This window comes from Oncorhynchus clarkii, chromosome 32 (assembly GCF_045791955.1).
Source record: "Oncorhynchus clarkii lewisi isolate Uvic-CL-2024 chromosome 32, UVic_Ocla_1.0, whole genome shotgun sequence".
Lineage (NCBI taxonomy): Eukaryota > Metazoa > Chordata > Actinopteri > Salmoniformes > Salmonidae > Oncorhynchus > Oncorhynchus clarkii.
The window spans coordinates 1844854-1872620 of record NC_092178.1 but is presented as its reverse complement, the minus strand read 5'-3'; the positions used below and the strand labels follow the sequence as shown (position 1 = coordinate 1872620).

At 45.4% G+C, this 27767-nt stretch overlaps 1 protein-coding gene across 1 annotated transcript; it reads left to right on the top strand.

Moving 5' to 3' along the window:
* On the top strand, positions 1-25269 carry LOC139391866 (tribbles pseudokinase 1). Its single transcript, XM_071139472.1, has 3 exons — positions 1-784; positions 3113-3405; positions 21217-25269. Exons 1-3 carry the CDS (start codon positions 479-481, stop codon positions 21689-21691), a joined length of 1074 nt encoding a protein of 357 aa, XP_070995573.1. The 5' UTR covers positions 1-478; the 3' UTR covers positions 21692-25269.
* Positions 25270-27767: the final 2498 nt, after the last annotated feature.

Genomic DNA, 27767 nt, shown 5'->3' with positions numbered 1-27767 from the left:
AGTGCTTTTCAAGAGGCTGAACCCGGCGGATGTCCAGCGGCCCAATGATTGACTGAGCACAGAGCTTTGCAATCAACAGGGCTGTGTAGATCTCTCTCTCTCTCTCTCTCTCTCTCTCTCTCTGCTTGAGCAAGACAGTCTCTCACTCTTCGATACAGCGCTGAGAATTTCACACCAAAAAGTACAGCGCTCTCGCCCCGGACTTCTGTCTCCAGTCCAGACGCACCGTTGGGAGACATTTTGTGGACTGACTGGGAATGTCTTCCAAAACCGTCGACAGTTCTTGACACAGAACCTGGGTGAAGGAAAGAATTTGTCATATTTGAAGGATCCATTCCAAAACCAGTTTTCTGATCAGCATGCAAATATATATTTTAGCCTGAGAAGTTAGATTTGCAGTTGGATGAAAATCATTAGGACTGCAGCTGCTCCGTGCGCATAAACTACAATTCATCATAACAACTCGCGCTCTATTAGAATGATGAACGTTCAGTGGAGTAACCCGGTCCAATGCATCCGCAGTGGAAAAGTCGGACAGAAACGTGTGGACTCAGAAACAGGTAACGAGCCGGTGTCCAAATGCGCTGGGCTGATCGAGTGTATGGGTGACGTGGGGTTTCTCGATAGCTCGCCGGGTTCCCCTGTTTCCCCGGTCCTCTTGAGCGGCTCCCCGAACAATCAAGGTCCGTCTCGGATAGGCCAATTTCTGATCCAACATATGGCTGCCAGGGACAGGATACACAGCGCACTCAACATTGACACGGGAGACGCGATGGTGTGCAAGGTAGGCGCAAAAACTACCCATTCATTGTGCAATTCCTTTGAATGAATGACTGTTTCTGATATGTCCTGTGTTGCTCAACAGCACCAATCTCACATGATGCATATCCTGATCTTCATTAACCCTTTGGTGTCATTATACAATGTTTTAACTGAGACGAATGTGACAGTAGCCTATTTAAATAATCGGAAATCATTCATTTATCCATTATGTTCAACCAATGAATTGATGAGCAGTGGCCAATGATCCAATACCTCGTGCGCCTATTGTGCATTAAGTAATAATAAGGTAATAGCCTAATAATATGGTAATAGGTTAATAAAAAGATAATAGCCTAATAATAAGATAATAGCGTGATAATAAGATAATAGCCTAATAATAAGATAATAGCAGAAGAATAAGATATTAGCCTAATAATAAGGTAATGGCTTAATAATAAGATAGCCTATTAAGATAATAGGCTAATAATAAGGTGGCCTAATAATAAGATAATAGCAGAATAATAAGATAATAGCAGAATAATAAGATAATAGCCTAATAATAAGATTATAGCAGAATAAGATAATAGCCTTATAATAAAGTAATAGCCTAAAAATAAGGTAATAGCCTAATAATAAGGTAATAAATAGCCTAATAATAAGATCACAGAATAAGATAATAGCCTACTAATAAGGTAATAGCCTAATAATAAGGTAATAGCCTAATAATAAGATAATAGCCTCATAATAAGATAATAGCCTCATAATAAGATAATAGCTTAATAATAAGATAATAGCTTAATAATAAGATACTAGCCTAATAATAAGATAATAGCTTAATAATAAGATACTAGCCTAATAATAAGGTAATAGCTTAATAAGATACTAGCCTAATAATGAGATATTAGCCTAATAATAAGATAATAGCCTAATAATAAGGTAATAGCTTAATAAGATGCTAGCCTAATAATAAGATAATAGCCTAATAATAAGGTAATAGCTTAATAAGATACTAGCCTAATAATAAGGTAATAGCTTAATAAGATTATAGCCTAATAATAAGGTAATAGCTTAATAAGATACTAGCATAATAATAAGATAATAGCCTAATAATAAGATAATAGCCTAATAATAAGGTAATAGCCTAATAATAAGGTAATCGCTTAATAATAAGATAATATCCAAATAATAAGGTAATAGCTTAATAATAAGATAATAGCCTAATAATAAGATAATAGCCTAATAATAAGGTAATAGCTTAATAAAATAATAGCCTAATAATAAGGTAATAGCTTAATAATAAGATACTAGCCTAATAATACGGTAATAGCTTAATAAGATAATAGCCTAATAATAAGGTAATAGCTTAATAAGATACTAGCATAATAATAAGATAATAGCCTAATAATAAGATAATAGCCTAATAATAAGGTAATAGCTTAATAAGATACTAGCCTAATAATAAGATACTCGCCTAATAATAATGTAATAGCTTAATAATAAGATAATAGCCTAATAATAAGGTAATAGCTTAATAATAAGATAATAGCCTAATAATAAGATAATAGCCTAATAATAAGGTAATAGCTTAATAAGATACTCGCCTAATAATAAGGTAATAGCTTAATAAGATACTAGACTAATAATAAGATAATAGCCTAATAATAAGATAATAGCCTAATAATAAGATAATAGCTTAATAATAAGGTAATAGCTTAATAAGATACTAGCCTAATAATAAGATACTAGCCTAATAATAACATACTAGCCTACTAATAATGTAATAGCTTAATAAAATACTAGCCTAATAAAATGGTAAATGCCTACTTCACCTGGACTTCCTTTTATTCAAGTTTATGTTATGTAACGGATGCCGTCACACTTCCCACCCTCTCCCCTGTCTATCAACTCCTCTCATTTGTGTTCAAGTCAGTAGACTAAGCCATGGCTGAGATATGATATGTCAACATCAGAGTGGAGATGTATAGCTGTCGTTCTCCTGTTCCAGGTGCTTAAATAAAGACCAACCTTGGTCACAGATGAGATTAAAGCCAGGTGTAGTTTGGGAGACCTGCGACCCCTAATTTTAACACATTAAATAACTGTCTCATTTTATCATTGGTGTAAATCCACTTTCTCCACCCCTTGGGGGCATAACTCTCATAAATAAGCAGAGCCCACACTGATAGCCTACAGGTTTAAATACTAAACATTTGAAATCAGTTGTTTTCAATGGATTGGATTTGTTAGACTATTATAATACGTATTGACTCACACCAATGAGGCCAAACTCTAAGCTAATACATCTGAATCCACCCTGATAGATCCCCGTCTCCTCTCTCTGTTCTCACAGGTGTTTGACATGGGTCTGTACCAGGAGAAGATCCGGGCCTACCGCATCCTGCCGATCCACAGGAACATCAGCTGTATCCGAGACATTGTCCTAGGGGAGCGTTGGGCATACGTCTTCCTAGAGAAGGACCACGGGGACATGCACACCTTCGTTAAGAGCTGCAAGCGTTTGGACGAGGAGCGGGCGGCACAGCTCTTTCACCAGGTGGCGTCGGCCGTGTCACACTGTCACCAGCATGGCGTCGTATTAGGAGACCTGAAGCTACGCAAGTTTGTCTTCTCCAACAGGAAAAGGTAGAGAGAGACTTGAGATGACACGTGTACCGTTTTCACACACTATCCTGTCAACCCAACCCGTACCAAGCTGGGTCAGATATTGCCTTTCTTTTGACCACACTGTTTCTGCACTTACGGTGGATATGTAACCAGGCCAGCACAACATAGCTTGGCTCAGCTCGACTCGGCTCGACTCAGCTTGGCTTAGCTATGTAGCACTGAAAGGGCCCTTGATTGATGTCATTGAGATTTTTGTAGAGACACGCAGTATACGCAGCAAGACAGGGTGAGCGGAGGAGCAGGGGATAATTGATGCAATATAAGGGGTTGTACATGCTTTTGAAAGTCTTATAATGGATTATAATTGTAGAAATCTCTTGTGGACAGATTCACATGTAAACAGTGAGAATCTGTCAAGACTGTAGAATTATGTGATTGTGATCAGCAGTAGTTTCTGGTTTGGCTTTTCTTCATTGACTATTTTGATGAATCAGGATTAGGCGAAAGTGGTCCTTAAACGGGGGCAGTGATATCAAGCCCTGTGCGCAGTAGTTATTGTACTCCTGAGCGAACACTGTAGGTGTAAAGTAGTATGAATGATACAGCTGGCCAGTTGATAGTAAAGTAGTATGATACAGCTGGTCAGTTGATAGTAAAGTAGTATGAATGATACAGCTGGCCAGTTGATATTAAAGTAGTATGAATGATACAGCTGGCCAGTTGATAGTAAAGTAGTATGAATGATACAGCTGGCCAGTTGATAGTAAAGTAGTATGAATGATACAGCTGGCCAGTTGATAGTAAAGTAGTATGAATGATACAGCTGGCCAGTTGATAGTAAAGTAGTATGAATGATACAGCTGGCCAGTTGATATTAAAGTAGTATGAATGATACAGCTGGCCAGTTGATAGTAAAGTAGTATGAATGATACAGCTGGCCAGTTGATAGTAAAGTAGTATGAATGATACAGCTGGCCAGTTGATAGTAAAGTAGTATGAATGATACAGCTGGCCGGCCAGTTGATAGTAAAGTAGTATGAATGATACAGCCGGCCAGTTGATAGTAAAGTAGTATGAATGATACAGCTGGCTGGCCAGTTGATAGTAAAGTAGTATGAATGATACAGCTGGCTGGCCAGTTGATAGTAAAGTAGTATGAATGATACAGCTGGCCAGTTGATAGTAAAGTAGTATGAATGATACAGCTGGCCAGTTGATAGTAAAGTAGTATGAATGATACAGCTGGCCAGTTGATAGTAAAGTAGTATGAATGATACAGCTGGCCAGTTGATAGTAAAGTAGTATGATACAGCTGGTCAGTTGATAGTAAAGTAGTAAGAATGATACAGCTGGCCAGTTGATAGTAAAGTAGTATGAATGATACAGCCGGCCAGTTGATAGTAAAGTAGTATGAATGATACAGCTGGCTGGCCAGTTGATAGTAAAGTAGTATGAATGATACAGCTGGCTGGCCAGTTGATGGTAAAGTAGTATGAATGATACAGCTGGCTGGCCAGTTGATAGTAAAGTAGTATGAATGATACAGCTGGCTGGCCAGTTGATAGTAAAGTAGTATGAATGATACGGCCGGCCAGTTGATAGTAAAGTAGTATGAATGATACAGCTGGCCAGTTGATAGTAAAGTAGTATGAATGATACAGCCGGCCAGTTGATAGTAAAGTAGTATGAATGATACAGCCGGCCAGTTGATAGTAAAGTAGTATGAATGATACAGCTGGCCAGTTGATAGTAAAGTAGTATGAATGATACAGCCGGCCAGTTGATAGTAAAGTAGTATGAATGATACAGCTGGCTGGCCAGTTGATAGTAAAGTAGTATGAATGAAACAGCTGGCCAGTTGATGGTAAAGTAGTATGAATGATACAGCTGGCCAGTTGATAGTAAAGTAGTATGAATGATACAGCTGGCCAGTTGATAGTAAAGTAGTATGAATGATACAGCTGGCCAGTTGATAGTAAAGTAGTATGAATGATACAGCTGGCCAGTTGATAGTAAAGTAGTATGAATGATACAGCTGGCCAGTTGATAGTAAAGTAGTATGAATGATACAGCTGGTCAGTTGATAGTAAAGTAGTATGAATGATACAGCTGGTCAGTTGATAATAAAGTAGTATGAATGATACAGCCGGCCAGTTGATAGTAAAGTAGTATGAATGATACAGCTGGCTGGCCAGTTGATAGTAAAGTAGTATGAATGATACAGCTGGCTGGCCAGTTGATAGTAAAGTAGTATGAATGATACGGCCGGCCAGTTGATATTAAAGTAGTATGAATGATACAGCTGGCTGGCCAGTTGATAGTAAAGTAGTATGAATGATACAGCCGGCCAGTTGATAGTAAAGTAGTATGAATGATACAGCCGGCCAGTTGATAGTAAAGTAGTATGAATGATACAGCTGGCCAGTTGATAGTAAAGTAGTATGAATGATACAGCTGGCCAGTTGATGGTAAAGTAGTATGAATGATACAGCTGGCTGGCCAGTTGATAGTAAAGTAGTATGAATGATACAGCTGGCCAGTTGATAGTAAAGTAGTATGAATGATACAGCTGGCCAGTTGATAGTAAAGTAGTATGAATGATACAGCTGGCCAGTTGATGGTAAAGTAGTATGAATGATACAGCTGGCCAGTTGATAGTAAAGTAGTATGAATGATACAGCTGGCCAGTTGATAGTAAAGTAGTATGAATGATACAGCTGGCCAGTTGATAGTAAAGTAGTATGAATGATACAGCTGGCCAGTTGATAGTAAAGTGGTATGAATGATACAGCTGGCCAGTTGATAGTAAAGTAGTATGAATGATACAGCTGGCCAGTTGATAGTAAAGTAGTATGAATGATACAGCTGGCCAGTTGATAGTAAAGTAGTATGAATGATACAGCTGGCTGGCCAGTTGATAGTAAAGTAGTATGAATGAAACAGCTGGCCAGTTGATAGTAAAGTGGTATGAATGATACAGCTGGCCAGTTGATAGTAAAGTGGTATGAATGATACAGCTGGCCAGTTGATAGTAAAGTAGTATGAATGATACAGCTGGCTGGCCAGTTGATAGTAAAGTAGTATGAATGATACAGCCGGCCAGTTGATAGTAAAGTAGTATGAATGATACAGCTGGCCAGCCAACTGTATAAAACCTTCCCTTTGCCATAGCCAGTTGGCAAGCATGCAAAACAATTCCCTTTGCCAGTCAAATTGTTTAAGCGCAACTGTTGCATTGGCTTAAATACTGGTATGGAATGGACACTGCTACGATTTTAAATAACTGTGTTGAAAACATCCTCACTGACATCGTCCATGTTGACTGCTTCATGCACGTCCAACCGGATCATGAACATGGGAGGCAGGTAGTCCCGCGGTACCCTTTGTGACTAGGGGGCAGTATTTTCATTTTTGGAAAAATAACGCTCCCGTAGTAAACGGGATATTTTGTCAGGACAAGATGCTAGAATATGCATATAATTGACAGCTTAGGATAGAAAACACTCTAAAGTTTCCAAAACTGTAAAAAAATATTGTTTGTGAGTATAACAGAACTGATATTGTAGGCGAAAGCCTGAGAAAAATCCAATCCGGAAGTGACTAATCTTTTGAAAGCTCTGCGTTCCAATGCGTCCCTATTGAGCAGTGAATGGGCTATCAACCAGATTACTCTTTCTCCATATTCCCCAAGGTGTCTACAGCATTGTGACGTAGTTTTACGCATTTATGTAGAAGAATACCCGTAAGCGGCTACATTGCGCAACTGGTCACCTGATGGCTCCCAGAGTGATTCTCGTGTAAAATACAGACGTAGACATTATTCCAATCGGTCCTACTGAAAAACCAATTGTCCCTGTGATAGGTGGATATATTATCGAATAGATATTTGAAAAACACCTTGAGGATTGATTATAAACAACGTTTGCCATGTTTCTGTCGATATTATGGAGCTAATTTGGAATATTTTTCGGAGTTTTCGTGACTTCAATTTCCGGGCGATTTCTCAGCCAAACCTGAAGAACAAACGGAGCTATTTCGCAAACAAAAATAATATTTTTGGAAAAAAGGAACATTGGCTATCTAACTGTGAGTCTCGTGAGTGAAAACATCCGAAGCTCATCAAAGGTAAACAATTTAATTTGATTGCTTTTCTGATTTCCGTGACCAAGTTACCTACTTCTAGCTGGACAAAATGCTATGCTATGCTATCGATAAACTTACACAAATGCTTGTCTAGCTTTGGCTGTAAAGCATATTTTGAAAATCTGAGATGACAGGGTGATTAACAAAAGGCTAAGCTGTGTCTCAATATATTTCACTTGTGATTTTCATGAATAGGAATATTTTCTAGGAATATTTATGTCCGTTGCGTTATGCTAATTAGTGTCAGTCGATGATTACGCTCCCGCACCCGTCGGCCAGTAACCGAAAAGTCGCTGGTTTGAATCCCAGATCCGACGAGGTGAAAAATCTGCCGATGTGCCCTTGAGCAAAAGGCACTTAACCCTAATTGCTCCTGCAAGTCACTCTGGATAAGAGCGTCTGCTAAATGACTAGAATGTAAAAATGTAAATTAGCAGAAGGGAGGGGTTCTTCTTCTATGGTATATTGTCGATCACACATTTTAATATGCGGGATGGGAGGGAGGGGCCAAGAGTTTCTTCATAGATTGTCTAAACCCAGAGGAGCAACATGGTGAGACTTCAGGGAACGCTTACGAAACAGAGGAGCAACATGATGAGACTTCAGGGAACGCTTACGAAACAGAGGAGCAACATGGTGAGACTTCAGGGAACGCTTACGAAACAGAGGAGCATCATGGTGAGACTTCAGGGAACGCTTACGAAACAGAGGAGCAACATGATGAGACTTCAGGGAACGCTTACGAAGCAGAGGAGCAACATGGTGAGACTTCAGGGAACGCTTACGAAACAGAGGAGCAACATGGTGAGACTTCAGGGAACGCTCACGAAACAGAGGAGCAACATGGTGAGACTTCAGGGAACGCTTACGAAACAGAGGAGGAACATGGTGAGACTTCAGGGAACGCTTACGAAACAACATGGTGAGACTTCAGGGAACGCTTACGAAACAGAGGAGCAACATGGTGAGACTTCAGGGAACGCTTACGAAACAGAGGAGCATCATGGTGAGACTTCAGGGAACGCTTACAAAACAGAGGAGCAACATGGTGAGACTTCAGGGAACGCTTACGAAACAACATGGTGAGACTTCAGGGAACGCTTACGAAACAGAGGAGCAACATGGTGAGACTTCAGGGAACGCTTACGAAACAGAGGAGCAACATGATGAGACTTCAGGGAACGCTTACGAAACAGAGGAGCAACATGGTGAGACTTCAGGGAACGCTTACGAAACAGAGGAGCATCATGGTGAGACTTCAGGGAACGCTTACGAAACAGAGGAGCAACATGATGAGACTTCAGGGAACGCTTACGAAACAGAGGAGCAACATGGTGAGACTTCAGGGAACGCTTACGAAACAGAGGAGCAACATGGTGAGACTTCAGGAAACGCTTACGAAACAACATGGTGAGACTTCAGGGAACGCTTACGAAACAACATGGTGAGACTTCAGGGAACGCTTACGAAACAGAGGAGCAACATGGTGAGACTTCAGGGAACGCTTACGAAACAGAGGAGCATCATGGTGAGACTTCAGGGAACGCTTATGAAATAGAGGAGCAACATGATGAGACTTCAGGGAACGCTTACGAAACAGACGAGCAACATGGTGAGACTTCAGGGAACGCTTATGAAACAGAGGAGAAACATCGTGAGACTTCAGGGAATGCTTACGAAACAACATGGTGAGACTTCAGGGAACGCTTACGAAACAGAGGAGCAACATGGTGTTACTTCAGGGAACGCTTACGAAACAGAGGAGCAACATGATGAGACTTCAGGGAACGCTTACGAAACAGAGGAGCAACATGGTGAGACTTCAGGGAACGCTTACGAAACAGAGGAGCAACATGATGAGACTTCAGGGAACGCTTACGAAACAGAGGAGCAACATGGTGAGACTTCAGGGAACGCTTACGAAACAGAGGAGCAACATGGTGAGACTTCGGGGAACGCTTACGAAACAGAGGAGCAACATGGTGAGACTTCGGGGAACGCTTACGAAACAGAGGAGCAACATAGTGAGTCTTCAGGGAACGCTTACGAAACAGAGGAGCAACATGGTGAGACTTCAGGGAACGCTTACAAAACAACATGGTGAGACTTCAGGGAACGCTTACGAAACAGAGGAGCAACATGGTGAGACTTCAGGGAACGCTTACGAAACAGAGGAGCAACATGATGAGACTTCAGGGAACGCTTACGAAACAGAGGAGCATCATGGTGAGACTTCAGGAAACGCTTACGAAACAGAGGAGCAACATGATGAGACTTCAGGGAACGCTTACGAAACAGACTAGCAACATGGTGAGACTTCAGGGAACGCTTACGAAACAGAGGAGCAACATGGTGAGACTTCAGGGAACGCTTACGAAACAACATGGTGAGACTTCAGGGAACGCTTACGAAACAGAGGAGCAACATGGTGAGACTTCAGGGAACGCTTACGAAACAGAGGAGCAACATGATGAAACTTCAGGGAACGCTTACGAAACAGAGGAGCAACATGGTGAGACTTCAGGGAACGCTTACGAAACAGAGGAGCAACATGATGAGACTTCAGGAAACGCTTACGAAACAGAGGAGCAACATGGTGAGACTTCAGGGAACGCTTACGAAACAGAGGAGCAACATGGTGAGACTTCAGGTAACGCTTACGAAACAGAGGAGCAACATGGTGAGACTTCAGGGAACGCTTATTAAACAACATGGTGAGACTTCAGGGAACGCTTACGAAACAGAGGAGCAACATGATGAGACTTCAGGGAACGCTTACGAAACAGAGGAGCAACATGGTGAGACTTCAGGGAACGCTTATGAAACAGAGGAGCAACATGGTGAGACTTCAGGGAACGCTTACGAAACAGAGGAGCAACATGATGAGACTTCAGGAAACGCTTACGAAACAGAGGAGCAACATGGTGAGACTTCAGGGAACGCTTACGAAACAGAGGAGCAACATGGTGAGACTTCAGGTAACGCTTACGAAACAGAGGAGCAACATGGTGAGATTTCAGGGAACGCTTATTAAACAACATGGTGAGACTTCAGGGAACACTTACGAAACAGAGGAGCAACATGGTGAGACTTCAGGGAACGCTTACGAAACAGAGGAGCAACATGGTGAGACTTCAGGGAACGCTTACGAAACAGAGGAGCAACATGGTGAGACTTCGGGGAACGCTTACGAAACAGAGGAGCAACATGGTGAGACTTCAGGGAACGCTTACGAAACAGAGGAGCATCATGGTGAGACTTCAGGGAACGCTTATGAAACAGAGGAGCAACATGATGAGACTTCAGGGAACGCTTACGAAACAGACGAGCAACATGGTGAGACTTCGGGGAACGCTTACGAAACAGAGGAGCAACATGGTGAGACTTCAGGGAACGCTTACGAAACAGAGGAGCATCATGGTGAGACTTCAGGGAACGCTTATGAAACAGAGGAGCAACATGATGAGACTTCAGGGAACGCTTACGAAACAGACGAGCAACATGGTGAGACTTCAGGGAACGCTTATGAAACAGAGGAGAAACATCGTGAGACTTCAGGGAATGCTTACGAAACAACATGGTGAGACTTCAGGGAACGCTTACCAAACAGAGGAGCAACATGGTGTTACTTCAGGGAACGCTTACGAAACAGAGGAACAACATGATGAGACTTCAGGGAACGCTTACGAAACAGAGGAGCAACATGGTGAGACTTCAGGGAACGCTTACGAAACAGAGGAGCAACATGATGAGACTTCAGGGAACGCTTACAAAACAGAGGAGCAACATGGTGAGACTTCAGGGAACGCTTACGAAACAGAGGAGCAACATGGTGAGACTTCGGGGAACGCTTACGAAACAGAGGAGCAACATGGTGAGACTTCGGGGAACGCTTACGAAACAGAGGAGCAACATAGTGAGTCTTCAGGGAACGCTTACGAAACAGAGGAGCAACATGGTGAGACTTCAGGGAACGCTTACGAAACAACATGGTGAGACTTCAGGGAACGCTTACAAAACAGAGGAGCAACATGGTGAGACTTCAGGGAAAGCTTACGAAACAGAGGAGCAACATGATGAGACTTCAGGGAACGCTTACGAAACAGAGGAGCAACATGGTGAGACTTCAGGGAACGCTTACGAAACAGAGGAGCAACATGGTGAGACTTCAGGGAACGCTTACGAAACAGAGGAGCAACATGATGAGACTTCAGGAAACGCTTACGAAACAGAGGAGCAACATTGTGAGACTTCAGGGAACGCTTACGAAACAGACTAGCAACATGGTGAGACTTCAGGGAACGCTTACGAAACAGAGGAGCAACATGTTGAGACTTCAGGGAACGCTTACGAAACAACATGGTGAGACTTCAGGGAACGCTTACGAAACAGAGGAGCAACATGGTGAGACTTCAGGGAACGCTTATGAAACAGAGGAGCAACATGGTGAGACTTCAGGGAACGCTTACGAAACAGAGGAGCAACATGATGAGACTTCAGGAAACGCTTACGAAACAGAGGAGCAACATGGTGAGACTTCAGGGAACGCTTACGAAACAGAGGAGCAACATGGTGAGACTTCAGGGAACGCTTACGAAACAGAGGAGCAACATGGTGAGACGTCAGGGAACGCTTACGAAACAGAGGAGCAACATGATGAGACTTCAGGGAACGCTTACAAAACAGAGGAGCAACATGGTGAGACTTCAGGGAACGCTTATTAAACAACATGGTGAGACTTCAGGGAACGCTTACGAAACAGAGGAGCAACATGGTGAGACTTCAGGGAACGCTTACGAAACAGAGGAGCAACATGGTGAGACTTCAGGGAACGCTTACGAAACAGAGGAGCAACATAGTGAGACTTCAGGGAACGCTTACGAAACAGAGGAGCAACATGGTGAGACTTCAGGGAACGCTTACAAAACAGAGGAGCAACATGATGAGACTTCAGGGAACGCTTACAAAACAGAGGAGAAACATGGTGAGACTTCAGGGAACGCTTACGAAACAGAGGAGCAACATGGTGAGACTTCAGGGAACGCTTACGAAACAGAGGAGCAACATGATGAGACTTCAGGGAACGCTTACGAAACAGAGGAGCAACATGGTGAGACTTCAGGGAATGCTTATGAAACAGAGGAGCAACATGGTGAGACTTCAGGGAACGCTTACGAAACAGAGGAGCAACATGATGAGACTTCAGGGAACGCTTACGAAACAGAGGAGCAACATGGTGAGACTTCAGGGAACACTTACGAAACAGAGGAGCAACATGGTGAGACTTCAGGGAACGCTTACGAAACAAAGGAGCAACATGGTGAGACTTCAGGGAACGCTTACGAAACAGAGGAGCAACATGGTGAGACTTCAGGGAACGCTTACGAAACAGAGGAGCAACATGATGAGACTTCAGGGAACGCTTACGAAACAAAGGAGCAACATGGTGAGACTTCAGGGAACGCTTACGAAACAGAGGAGCAACATGGTGAGACTTCAGGGAACGCTTACGAAACAGAGGAGCAACATGGTGAGACTTCAGGTAACGCTTACGAAACAGAGGAGCAACATGGTGAGATTTCAGGGAACGCTTATTAAACAACATGGTGAGACTTCAGGGAACACTTACGAAACAGAGGAGCAACATGGTGAGACTTCAGGGAACGCTTACGAAACAGAGGAGCAACATGGTGAGACTTCAGGGAACGCTTACGAAACAGAGGAGCAACATGGTGAGACTTCGGGGAACGCTTACGAAACAGAGGAGCAACATGGTGAGACTTCAGGGAACGCTTACGAAACAGAGGAGCATCATGGTGAGACTTCAGGGAACGCTTATGAAACAGAGGAGCAACATGATGAGACTTCAGGGAACGCTTACGAAACAGACGAGCAACATGGTGAGACTTCGGGGAACGCTTACGAAACAGAGGAGCAACATGGTGAGACTTCAGGGAACGCTTACGAAACAGAGGAGCATCATGGTGAGACTTCAGGGAACGCTTATGAAACAGAGGAGCAACATGATGAGACTTCAGGGAACGCTTACGAAACAGACGAGCAACATGGTGAGACTTCAGGGAACGCTTATGAAACAGAGGAGAAACATCGTGAGACTTCAGGGAATGCTTACGAAACAACATGGTGAGACTTCAGGGAACGCTTACCAAACAGAGGAGCAACATGGTGTTACTTCAGGGAACGCTTACGAAACAGAGGAGCAACATGATGAGACTTCAGGGAACGCTTACGAAACAGAGGAGCAACATGGTGAGACTTCAGGGAACGCTTACGAAACAGAGGAGCAACATGATGAGACTTCAGGGAACGCTTACAAAACAGAGGAGCAACATGGTGAGACTTCAGGGAACGCTTACGAAACAGAGGAGCAACATGGTGAGACTTCGGGGTACGCTTACGAAACAGAGGAGCAACATGGTGAGACTTCGGGGAACGCTTACGAAACAGAGGAGCAACATAGTGAGTCTTCAGGGAACGCTTACGAAACAGAGGAGCAACATGGTGAGACTTCAGGGAACGCTTACGAAACAACATGGTGAGACTTCAGGGAACGCTTACAAAACAGAGGAGCAACATGGTGAGACTTCAGGGAAAGCTTACGAAACAGAGGAGCAACATGATGAGACTTCAGGGAACGCTTACGAAACAGAGGAGCAACATGGTGAGACTTCAGGGAACGCTTACGAAACAGAGGAGCAACATGGTGAGACTTCAGGGAACGCTTACGAAACAGAGGAGCAACATGATGAGACTTCAGGAAACGCTTACGAAACAGAGGAGCAACATTGTGAGACTTCAGGGAACGCTTACGAAACAGACTAGCAACATGGTGAGACTTCAGGGAACGCTTACGAAACAGAGGAGCAACATGGTGAGACTTCAGGGAACGCTTACGAAACAACATGGTGAGACTTCAGGGAACGCTTACAAAACAGAGGAGCAACATGGTGAGACTTCAGGGAAAGCTTACGAAACAGAGGAGCAACATGATGAGACTTCAGGGAACGCTTACGAAACAGAGGAGCAACATGGTGAGACTTCAGGGAACGCTTACGAAACAGAGGAGCAACATGGTGAGACTTCAGGGAACGCTTACGAAACAGAGGAGCAACATGATGAGACTTCAGGAAACGCTTACGAAACAGAGGAGCAACATTGTGAGACTTCAGGGAACGCTTACGAAACAGACTAGCAACATGGTGAGACTTCAGGGAACGCTTACGAAACAGAGGAGCAACATGTTGAGACTTCAGGGAACGCTTACGAAACAACATGGTGAGACTTCAGGGAACGCTTACGAAACAGAGGAGCAACATGGTGAGACTTCAGGGAACGCTTATGAAACAGAGGAGCAACATGGTGAGACTTCAGGGAACGCTTACGAAACAGAGGAGCAACATGATGAGACTTCAGGAAACGCTTACGAAACAGAGGAGCAACATGGTGAGACTTCAGGGAACGCTTACGAAACAGAGGAGCAACATGGTGAGACTTCAGGGAACGCTTACGAAACAGAGGAGCAACATGGTGAGACGTCAGGGAACGCTTACGAAACAGAGGAGCAACATGATGAGACTTCAGGGAACGCTTACAAAACAGAGGAGCAACATGGTGAGACTTCAGGGAACGCTTATTAAACAACATGGTGAGACTTCAGGGAACGCTTACGAAACAGAGGAGCAACATGGTGAGACTTCAGGGAACGCTTACGAAACAGAGGAGCAACATGGTGAGACTTCAGGGAACGCTTACGAAACAGAGGAGCAACATAGTGAGACTTCAGGGAACGCTTACGAAACAGAGGAGCAACATGGTGAGACTTCAGGGAACGCTTACAAAACAGAGGAGCAACATGATGAGACTTCAGGGAACGCTTACAAAACAGAGGAGAAACATGGTGAGACTTCAGGGAACGCTTACGAAACAGAGGAGCAACATGGTGAGACTTCAGGGAACGCTTACGAAACAGAGGAGCAACATGATGAGACTTCAGGGAACGCTTACGAAACAGAGGAGCAACATGGTGAGACTTCAGGGAATGCTTATGAAACAGAGGAGCAACATGGTGAGACTTCAGGGAACGCTTACGAAACAGAGGAGCAACATGATGAGACTTCAGGGAACGCTTACGAAACAGAGGAGCAACATGGTGAGACTTCAGGGAACACTTACGAAACAGAGGAGCAACATGGTGAGACTTCAGGGAACGCTTACGAAACAAAGGAGCAACATGGTGAGACTTCAGGGAACGCTTACGAAACAGAGGAGCAACATGGTGAGACTTCAGGGAACGCTTACGAAACAGAGGAGCAACATGATGAGACTTCAGGGAACGCTTACGAAACAAAGGAGCAACATGGTGAGACTTCAGGGAACGCTTACGAAACAGAGGAGCAACATGGTGAGACTTCAGGGAACGCTTACGAAACAGAGGAGCAACATGGTGAGACTTCAGGGAACGCTTACGAAACAAAGGAGCAACATGGTGAGACTTCAGGGAACGCTTACGAAACAGAGGAGCAACATGGTGAGACTTCAGGGAACGCTTACGAAACAGAGGAGCAACATGATGAGACTTCAGGGAACGCTTACGAAACAAAGGAGCAACATGGTGAGACTTCAGGGAACGCTTACGAAACAGAGGAGCAACATGGTGAGACTTCAGGGAACGCTTACGAAACAGAGGAGCAACATGATGAGACTTCAGGGAACGCTTACGAAACAAAGGAGCAACATGGTGAGACTTCAGGGAACGCTTACGAAACAGAGGAGCAACATGGTGAGACTTCAGGGAACGCTTACGAAACAGAGGAGCAACATGGTGAGACTTCAGGGAACGCTTACGAAACAAAGGAGCAACATGGTGAGACTTCAGGGAACGCTTACGAAACAGAGGAGCAACATGGTGAGACTTCAGGGAACGCTTACGAAACAGAGGAGCAACATGATGAGACTTCAGGGAACGCTTACGAAACAAAGGAGCAACATGGTTAGACTTCAGGGAACGCTTACGAAACAGAGGAGCAACATGGTGAGACTTCAGGGAACGCTTACGAAACAGAGGAGCAACATGATGAGACTTCAGGGAACACTTACGAAACAGACCAAACAGACCAGGCCGGGGGTTTGGGATTTGACAAGTCAATGGGAGAAGGAAAACATTATATCCTTCGTTTTCTTCAAATCTAAAGGCACAACCTAGATTTGAGCGAAAGTCTTCAGTAGTTGAACATGTTACTACTCCAACCTTGTGAAAGTGACAAACTGACACGTTATTTAAATTTATTTTCAACGTAAACAACTCTACAATGAAGGAGTTCCTTTGATTTGACGGCCTGCACATGCTCAGTTCGGAGCGCTATGACCTTCAGACCCGATGATGTGTTTCTACGCATAAGCTCAGCAAGCCAAAGTCGCCATGACATCACCTACAAGTGTGATGGGGGATTTCTATTGGAGAGGCAGTTTCAGTCTATCTTCATACTCTACCGTCTTTGGTTTCCTTCTGCAAGGGAGGAGACTTCGATTCCTTCCTACACAATTTCACAACACATTCCCCACAGAAGTTAAACGGGAAGAGACATATTTGTGATCATTTATTAACTGCAAGCATTTAAGTAAAGTGTTACCCAACTCTGAACCTTAGTCGAATGAGGAAGAAGACTTTGGTTTCACGGTGTAATTCGGGTTATTGGCCAAATATAATGTTTATTGTTTTTCACAGTCACCTATTCACAGTACTGTTTTCTACTACACTCAAAATTCCTTCATATCAATCAGAGTTTACTGGTAAAATGCTATTACCACCTCCTCCCCCTCACCCCCTACAGACAGCCTCAATGTCTTCCTGTAGAACACCTCCTCCCCCTCTCCCCCTACAGACAGCCTCAATGTCTTCCTGTAGAACACCTCCTCCCCCTACAGACAGCCTCAATGTCTTCCTGTAGAACACCTCCTCCCCCTACAGACAGCCTCAATGTCTTCCTGTAGAACACCTCCCCCTCCCCCTACAGACAGCCTCAATGTCTTCCTATAGAACACCTCCTCCCCCTACAGACAGCCTCAATGTCTTCCTGTAGAACACCTCCTCCTCCCCCTCCCCCCCTACAGACAGCCTCAATGTCTTCCTGTAGAACACCTCCCCCTCCCCCTACATACAGCCTCAATGTCTTCCTGTAGGACACCTCCTCCCCCCTACAGACAGCCTCAATGTCTTCTTGTAGAACACCTCCTCCCCCCTACAGACAGCCTCAATGTCTTCCTATAGGACACCTCCTCCCCCTCCCCCCTACAGACAGCCTCAATGTCTTCCTGTAGAACACCTCCTCCCCCTCCCCCCCTACAGACAGCCTCAATGTCTTCCTATAGGACACCTCCTCCCCCTCCCCCGCTACAGACAGCCTCAATGTCTTCCTGTAGAACACCTCCCCCCTACAGACAGCCTCAATGTCTTCCTATAGGACACCTCCTCCCCCTCCCCCTACAGACAGCCTCAATGTCTTCCTGTAGAACACCTCCTCCCCCCCTCCCCCTACAGACAGCCTCAATGTCTTCCTGTAGAACACCTCCCCTCCCCCTACAGACAGCCTCATTGTCTTCCTGTAGAACACCTCCCCCTCCCCCTACAGACAGCCTCAATGTCTTCCTGTAGAACACCTCCCCTCCCCCTACAGACAGCCTCAATGTCTTCCTGTAGAACACCTCCCCTCCCCCTACAGACAGCCTCAATGTCTTCCTGTAGAACACCTCCCCCTCCCCCTACAGACAGCCTCAATGTCTTCCTGTAGAACACCTCCCCCTCCCCCTACAGACAGCCTCAATGTCTTCCTGTAGAACACCTCCTCCCCCCTACAGACAGCCTCAATGTCTTCCTGTAGAACACCTCCTCCCCCCTACAGACAGCCTCAATGTCTTCCTGTAGAACACCTCCTCCCCCCTACAGACAGCCTCAATGTCTTCCTATAGGACACCTCCTCCCCCTCCCCCGCTACAGACAGCCTCAATGTCTTCCTATAGGACACCTCCTCCCCCTCTCCCCCTACAGACAGCCTCAATGTCTTCCGGTAGAACACCTCCTCCCCCCTACAGACAGCCTCAATGTCTTCCTGTAGAACACCTCCTCCCCCCTACAGACAGCCTCAATGTCTTCCTATAGGACACCTCCTCCCCCTCCCCCTACAGACAGCCTCAATGTCTTCCTGTAGAACATCTCCCCCTCCCCCTACAGACAGCCTCAATGTCTTCCTGTAGAACACCTCCTCCCCCTACAGACAGCCTCAATGTCTTCCTGTAGAACACCCCCCCCCCCCCCTACAGACAACCTCAATGTCTTCCTGTAGAACACCTCCCCCCCCTACAGACAGACTCAATGTCTTCCTGTAGAACACCTCCCCCCTCCCCCTACAGACAGCCTCAATGTCTTCCTGTAGAACACCTCCCCCCTCCCCCTACAGACAGCCTCAATGTCTTCCTGTAGAACACCCTCCCCCCTACAGAAAGCCTCAATGTCTTCCTGTAGAACACCTCCTTTTCCCATAGTCCTCTATTACCACCTCCTTTTCCCATAGTCCTCTATTACCACCTCCTTTTCCTATAGTCCTCTATTACCACCTCCTTTTCCCATAGTCCTCTATTACCACCTCCTTTTCCTATAGTCCTCTATTACCACCTCATTTTCCTATAGTCCTCTATTACCACCTCCTTTTCCCATAGTCCTCTATTACCACCTCCTTTTCCTATAGTCCTCTATTACCACCTCCTTTTCCTATAGTCCTCTATTACCACCTCCTTTTCCTATAATATTCTATTACCACCTCCTTTTCCCATAGTCCTCTATTACCACCTCATTTTCCCATAGTCCTCTCCACTCTTAACATAACAGTTCCATGCAAAGTTTCAACAGCAACACTTCCTTCCCAGCGACCTGTGACCTTTAAAAACAAGGGCAAAGTGAATAAAGATTAAGGACCTTGAGTCTCTCTGATAGCAATATGGCTGCAAAGGGTCACTCCACTGCACTGAGGAGGGAGGGTAGGAGGGAGGGAGGCGCTCAGAGAAAGTTGGAGATCATAAACCGAGACTTTGTTTATATAACCAGCCTCACACAGAGATAATTTTAGCTAGCTAGATGTTGACGTGGGTGGCTGACATAGCAACACTCTGCTTCCAGGTCAGATACATAGGCACACACCAGGCAGGCAGACACACCAGACATTTGACCTAGATGACAGCCTGACCTGCCAGAGGAGAGGAGAGAGGGGAGGAGAGAGAAGGGGAGGGGGAGAGGAGAGAAGGGGAGGGGGGAGAGGAGAGAAGGGGAGGGGGGAGAGGAGAGAAGGGGAGGGGGGAGAGAAGGGGAGGGGGAGAGGAGGGGGGGGGGGTTGACACACACACAAGCATTTCGCTACACCAGCAGTAACATCTGCTACACACGTGTATGTGACCAATAAAATTTGCTTTGATGCCCTGAAGGATTTCCTAATATTTTGTGCACTCAATGTTTATAGTGCACTACTTTTGACCAGAGCCCTACAGGCCCTGTGTAGGGAATAGGGCTCCATTTGGGACACATCCCATCCAGTCTCCGATCATTAGCTTGTCCTCTCCAGACTCTGTTAAGGGACACCCCCCAACAAATAAACCCATGGACTTAAGCTCTGCTATTAATATGGCTGCAGCACAGTGAGCGAATGGGTGTTTGACTGGATGTGTCTGGCTGTGAGGTGATACTGTAGTACATCAATGTGTGTTGTCCTGTCTCTAATGACCAAAACGTGCTGTGTTGTCCTGTCTCTAATGACCAAAACGTGCTGTGTTGTCCTGTCTCTAATGACCAAACCGTGCTGTGTTGTCCTGTCTCTAATGACCAAACCGTGCTGTGTTGTCCTGTCTCTAATGACCAAACCGTGCTGTGTTGTCCTGTCTCTAATGACCAAACCGTGCTGTGTTGTCCTGTCTCTAATGACCAAACCGTGCTGTGTTGTCCTGTCTCTAATGACCAAAACGTGCTGTGTTGTCCTGTCTCTAATGACCAAAACGTGCTGTGTTGTCCTGTCTCTAATGACCAAACCGTGCTGTGTTGTCCTGTCTCTAATGACCAAAACGTGCTGTGTTGTCCTGTCTCTAATGACCAAACCGTGCTGTGTTGTCCTATCTCTAATGACCAAAACGTGCTGTGTTGTCCTGTCTCTAATGACCAAACCGTGCTGTGTTGTCCTGTCTCTAATGACCAAACCGTGCTGTGTTGTCCTATCTCTAATGACCAAAACGTGCTGTGTTGTCCTGTCTCTAATGACCAAAACGTGCTGTGTTGTCCTGTCTCTAATGACCAAAACGTGCTGTGTTGTCCTGTCTCTAATGACCAAAACGTGCTGTGTTGTCCTGTCTCTAATAACCAAACCATGCTGTGTTGTCTTTAGGCATGATGGTAGGGTTTAGTAATTTGCCCTTCATAGAATCAGAAATATCTTCTGATTTAAAAATAAGCAAAATAAACAACCAAATGTTGATCAAATGTGAAACTCTTTCATAAACCGCTATACAAAACGTCCCCACTTGGTCTGCTTTACTGCTGTTTTCTCTCGTGAACAGATTTTTAAGGGAGTGGAGCCTCTTGCTTTGCCTCTTCCTCTCTGCTAATAACCCATGCTCTTTGTTGTCCTGTAGGACCCATGTGAAGCTGGAAGGCCTGGAGGACTGCAAGGTTCTAGAAGGAGAAGACGACTCCATGTCAGACACCCACGGCTGCCCAGCCTACGTCAGCCCAGAGATCCTGAACGGCTCCAGCTCCTACTCCGGGAAGCAGGCGGACATCTGGTCCCTAGGGGTGATGCTCTACACTATGCTGGTGGGACGCTACCCTTTCCACGACCCAGACCGAGCTACCCTCTTCTCCAAGATCCGGTGGGGCCAGTGCTGCCTTCCCGAAGGCCTCTCTCCCCGGGCCAAGTGTCTGCTGCGCTCCCTGCTGAGGAAAGAACCATGGGACAGACTGACCGCCGCCGAGGTGCTTATCCATCCGTGGTTCCACACCACCACCGCCAACATACAGGAAACAGGTGTCAGTGAACAGGAAGTGGATTCGTCGGAACAGACAGTGCCTTCCTGTGACACGGAAGAGGAGGATGATCTGTTCTGTTGATCGATGGGATGAATCACTGTGACTCACTCAACCCCTCGAGTGGAATCTTTTGTGGCACATTTGAGAAGGTTATTTTGGTTGTATACTTTGCAGTATGTTTGCCAATCGGTTGTGCAGCCAGACTTATTGGCCATTCCTTTTGCCTCATCCTTCTCAACCATACCATTTCTTTAATTCCTCGCCAATCTAAGGGAATGTAACAGTTTTTACAGTCCCTTTCATGTTTATTAGTAACTGGAATAAGCAATTTCATATATTATGTCAAGTGCAGCGTCTGGTTGCTCCTCATTACACACCACAGACCAGCAGCGTCTGGTTGCTCCTCATTACACACCACAGACCAGCAGCATTTGGTTGCTCCTCATTACACACCACAGACCAGCAGCATCTGGTTGCTCCTCATTACACCACAGACCAGCAGCGTTTGGTTGCTCCTCATTACACACCACAGACCAGCAGCGTCTGGTTGCTCCTCATTACACCACAGACCAGCAGCGTCTGGTTGCTCCTCATTACACACCACAGACCAGCAGCGTCTGGTTGCTCCTCATTACACCACAGACCAGCAGCGTCTGGTTGCTCCTCATTACACACCACAGACCAGCAGCGTCTGGTTGCTCCTCATTACACACCACAGACCAGCAGCGTCTGGTTGCTCCTCATTACACACCACAGACCAGCAGCGTCTGGTTGCTCCTCATTACACCACAGACCAGCAGCGTCTGGTTGCTCCTCATTACACACCACAGACCAGCAGCGTCTGGTTGCTCCTCATTACACCACAGACCAGCAGCGTCTGGTTGCTCCTCATTACACACCACAGACCAGCAGCGTCTGGTTGCTCCTCATTACACACCACAGACCAGCAGCGTCTGGTTGCTCCTCATTACACACCACAGACCAGCAGCGTCTGGTTGCTCTTCATTACACACCACTGACCAGCAATTATTCTTTACATCAACAACATAGGAATCACTACAAAAGGTATTGTATAACCTCTTATCCACTATATTAGGCCCAGCCTAACCTCTTATACACTACATTAGGCCCAGCCTGACCTCTTATACACTATATTAGGCCTAGCCTGACCTCTTATACACTATATTAGGCCCAGCCTGACCTCTTATACACTATATTAGGCCCAGCCTGACCTCTTATACACTATATTAGGCCCAGCCTGACCTCTTATACACTATATTAGGCCCAGCCTGACCTCTTATGCACTATATTAGGCCCAGCCTGACCTCTTATGCACTATATTAGGCCCAGCCTGATCTCTTATGCACTATATTAGGCCCAGCCTAACCTCTTATCCACTATATTAGGCCCAGCCTAACCTCTTATACACTATATTAGGCCCAGCCTAACCTCTTATACACTATATTAGGCCCAGCCTGACCTCTTATACACTATATTAGGCCCAGCCTGACCTCTTATACACTATATTAGGCCCAGCCTGACCTCTTATACACTATATTAGGCCCAGCCTGACCTCTTATACACTATATTAGGCCCAGCCTAACCTCTTATACACTATATTAGGCCCAGCCTGACCTCTTATACACTATATTAGGCCCAGCCTGACCTCTTATACACTATATTAGGCCTAGCCTGACCTCTTATACACTATATTAGGCCCAGCCTGACCTCTTATGCACTATATTAGGCCCAGCCTAACCTCTTATCCACTATATTAGGCCCAGCCTAACCTCTTATACACTATATTAGGCCCAGCCTGACCTCTTATACACTATATTAGGCCCAGCCTGACCTCTTATACTTTATATTAGGCCCAGCCTTTGGAACTTTGGTTTTCATAGATATTGCTATACTATATTGAGATCACTACTTCTGATGGATCTGGATACTGCTTTCAATCATATTTCTGCAGTATTAGTAAAGATGTGATCAATACATGTTGATGATTTCCTTCCTGTGCTGTTTGTAACTACCCTGGTAGGTTTACTGATAAACTGAACACGGTTGTTTGTAACTACCCTGGTAGGTAGGCTGATAAACTGAACACGGTTGTTTGTAACTACCCTGGTAGGTAGGCTGATAAACTGAACACGGTTGTTTGTAACTACCCTGGTAGGTAGGCTGATAAACTGAACACGGTTGTTTGTAACTACCCTGGTAGGTAGGCTGATAAACTGAACACGGTTGTTTGTAACTACCCTGGTAGGTAGGCTGGTAAACTGAACACGGTTGTTTGTAACTACCCTGGTAGGTAGGCTGATAAACTGAACACGGTTGTTTGTAACGACCCTGGTAGGTTGACAGGTTGCAGGCACTGGTTACAGTTTGAAGGTTTTTCTTGAGTGGGCAGTTTGATGAAAGCCAGTCAATATTTAAATCACCCAGAAAATATACCTCTCTGTTGATATCACGTAGATTATTAAGGATTTCACATGTTGTCCAGATACTGACTGTTAGCACTTGGTGGTCAATATCAGCTTCCCACCAGAATGGGCTTCAGGTGAGGCAGATTAAACTGTAGCCATGTTAGGAGGTTAGTGCTCAGTCTACCATTCATTCTCCTATGACAGTGAAGTTCCCTCTCCTTCGTGCTCAGTCTACCATTCATTCTCCTATGACAGTGAAGTTCCCTCTCCTTCGTGCTCAGTCTACCATTCATTCTCCTATGACAGTGAAGTTCCCTCTCCTTAGTGCTCAGTCTAACATTCATTCTCCTATGACAGTGAGGTTCCCTCTCCTTACTGCTCAGTCTACCATTCATTCTCCTATGACAGTGAAGGTCCCTCTCCTTAGTGCTCAGTCTAACATTCATTCTCCTATGACAGTGAAGGTCCCTCTCCTTAGTGCTCAGTCTAACATTCATTCTCCTATGACAGTGAAGGTCCCTCTCCTTAGTGCTCTGTCTGGCATTGATTCTCCTATGACAGTGAAGGTCCCTCTCCTTAGTGCTCAGTCTACCATTCATTCTCCTATGACAGTGAAGGTCCCTCTCCTTAGTGCTCAGTCTACCATTCATTCTCCTATGACAGTGAAGGTCCCTCTCCTTAGTGCTCTGTCTGGCATTGATTCTCCTATGACAGTGAAGGTCCCTCTCCTTAGTGCTCAGTCTACCATTCATTCTCCTATGACAGTGAAGGTCCCTCTCCTTAGTGCTCAGTCTACCATTCATTCTCCTATGACAGTGAAGTTCCCTATCTTTAGTGCTTTGTCTGGCATTGATTCTCCTCTTGTCTGTTGTGGCCCAGCTAGTGTGTTTCCTCAAAACCGTTTAGACAAATTAATCTACAATCAACTGTTGGTTTTATTAGGATTTGAATGATAAGATTTATATTGTTTTTCTTTTTGAATTAGAAGATCTCTGATGTTTTCTATTTCCTTTGAAACGCAGTTCGCCACAGGGTGAGCCACATGTACAAGCAAATAGACTTTAACTGGCATGAGTGAACAACATTTATATTGCACTCTGAATTCTGTATTTGTGACACGACCTGAAGGTTTGGCCACATCGGTTAAAGAGAATATATTAGTTCATATAAAAACATGTAAATATGTATATTGTAAATGTGTGGAAAAATTGAATAAAAATCGAATTTGTTTCATATTCTGTTGTGTATTGTATATTTGTCTTAGACCTCTCCTACCTGACCCCGACATTATACATCGAGTTACTGCTATGCAGGGTATCACTAAATTGATCACTTACATTTTAAAGCTGAGCCATTTGCTCGTGCTCTGCTGCTCAGTACAGTCATATCTGACTAAGATCATAACATAGTGTTAGAAGTGCTTCAAATATAAAACAGGATAGATTATTTCACAGAAAATAATCATGTCTAATAATAATAATCCACAGCTAACTGCTCTCTAATGTCTCGTCATTGAACAAAACATCTCAAGTGGTTCCGTTGCTATGGATACTCACAGAGCCGCCACGAGAAGAGTGCATGCAGAGCGAGCTGTGTGCAGGAGTGACAGGCACAGAGGAGCAGCTAATGGATTTACTAACTGAGGTTTTGGGTTTCAGGCAGGGCTGAGGCTAAAATGTCTCAGAAGAAATCAGGCCTGGGTATGGTAGTGCTTTGAACTTTGCGGGCATGGGTAGGGCTCGGGATTGGGTTGACTGTAAATTCTCCTTCCAGACTCATATCAAACATATCAAATCTAGAATAGGCAAAGCCTCCTTCACTCATGCTGTCAAACGTACCCTAGTAAAACTGACTATCCTACCGATCCTCGACTTCGGCGATGTCATCTACAAAATAGCTTCCAATACTCTACTCAGCAAACTGGATGCAGTTTATCACAGTGCCATCCGTTTTGTTACTAAAGCACATTATACCACCCACCACTGAGACCTGTATGCTCTAGTCCGCTGGCCCTCGCTACATATTCGTCGCCAGACCCACTGGCTCCAGATCATCTATAAGTCTATGCTAGGTAAAGCTCAACCTTATCTCAGCTCACTGGTCACGATAACAATACCCACCCGTAGCACGCGTTCCAGCAGGTGTATCTCACTGGTCACGATAACAATACCCACCCGTAGCACGCGTTCCAGCAGGTGTATCTCACTGGTCACGATATCAATACCCACCCGTAGCACGCGTTCCAGCAGGTGTATCTCACTGGTCACGATAACAATACCCACCCGTAGCACGCGCTCCAGCAGGTGTATCTCACTGGTCACGATAACAATACCCACCCGTAGCACGCGTTCCAGCAGGTGTATCTCACTGGTCACGATAACAATACCCACCCGTAGCACGCGCTCCAGCAGGTGTATCTCACTGGTCACGATAACAATACCCACCCGTAGCACGCGCTCCAGCAGGTGTATCTCACTGGTCACGATAACAATACCCACCCGTAGCACGCGTTCCAGCAGGTGTATCTCACTGGTCACGATAACAATACCCACCCGTAGCACGCGTTCCAGCAGGTGTATCTCACTGGTCACGATAACAATACCCACTCGTAGCACGCGTTCCAGCAGGTGTATCTCACTGGTCACGATAACAATACCCACCCGTAGCACGCGTTCCAGCAGGTGTATCTCACTGGTCACGATAACAATACCCACCCGTAGCACGCGTTCCAGCAGGTGTATCTCACTGGTCACGATAACAATACCCACCCGTAGCACGCGTTCCAGCAGGTGTATCTCACTGGTCACGATAACAATACCCACCCGTAGCACGCGTTCCAGCAGGTGTATCTCACTGGTCACGATAACAATACCCACCCGTAGCACGCGCTCCAGCAGGTGTATCTCACTGGTCACGATAACAATACCCACCCGTAGCACGCGTTCCAGCAGGTGTATCTCACTGGTCACGATAACAATACCCACCCGTAGCACGCGTTCCAGCAGGTGTATCTCACTGGTCACGATAACAATACCCACCCGTAGCACGCGTTCCAGCAGGTGTATCTCACTGGTCACGATAACAATACCCACCCGTAGCACGCGTTCCAGCAGGTGTATCTCACTGGTCACGATAACAATACCCACCCGTAGCACGCGTTCCAGCAGGTGTATCTCACTGGTCACGATAACAATACCCACCCGTAGCACGCGCTCCAGCAGGTGTATCTCACTGGTCACGATAACAATACCCACCCGTAGCACGCGTTCCAGCAGGTGTATCTCACTGGTCACGATAACAATACCCACCCGTAGCACGCGTTCCAGCAGGTGTATCTCACTGGTCACGATAACAATACCCACCCGTAGCACGCGTTCCAGCAGGTGTATCTCACTGGTCACGATAACAATACCCACCCGTAGCACGCGTTCCAGCAGGTGTATCTCACTGGTCACGATAACAATACCCACCCGTAGCACGCGTTCCAGCAGGTGTATCTCACTGGTCACGATAACAATACCCACCCGTAGCACGCGTTCCAGCAGGTGTATCTCACTGGTCACGATAACAATACCCACCCGTAGCACGCGTTCCAGCAGGTGTATCTCACTGGTCACGATAACAATACCCACCCGTAGCACGCGTTCCAGCAGGTGTATCTCACTGGTCACGATAACAATACCCACCCGTAGCACGCGTTCCAGCAGGTGTATCTCACTGGTCACGATAAC

Bases quoted from the DNA above. Each gene is read 5' to 3' on its own strand.
- LOC139391866 (XM_071139472.1), top strand. From the start codon at position 479: ATGATGAACGTTCAGTGGAGTAACCCGGTCCAATGCATCCGCAGTGGA. The intron at 785-3,112 runs GTAGGCGCAAAA...CTGTTCTCACAG, and splicing joins GAGACGCGATGGTGTGCAAG to GTGTTTGACATGGGTCTGTA. The intron at 3,406-21,216 runs GTAGAGAGAGAC...GTTGTCCTGTAG, and splicing joins GTCTTCTCCAACAGGAAAAG to GACCCATGTGAAGCTGGAAG.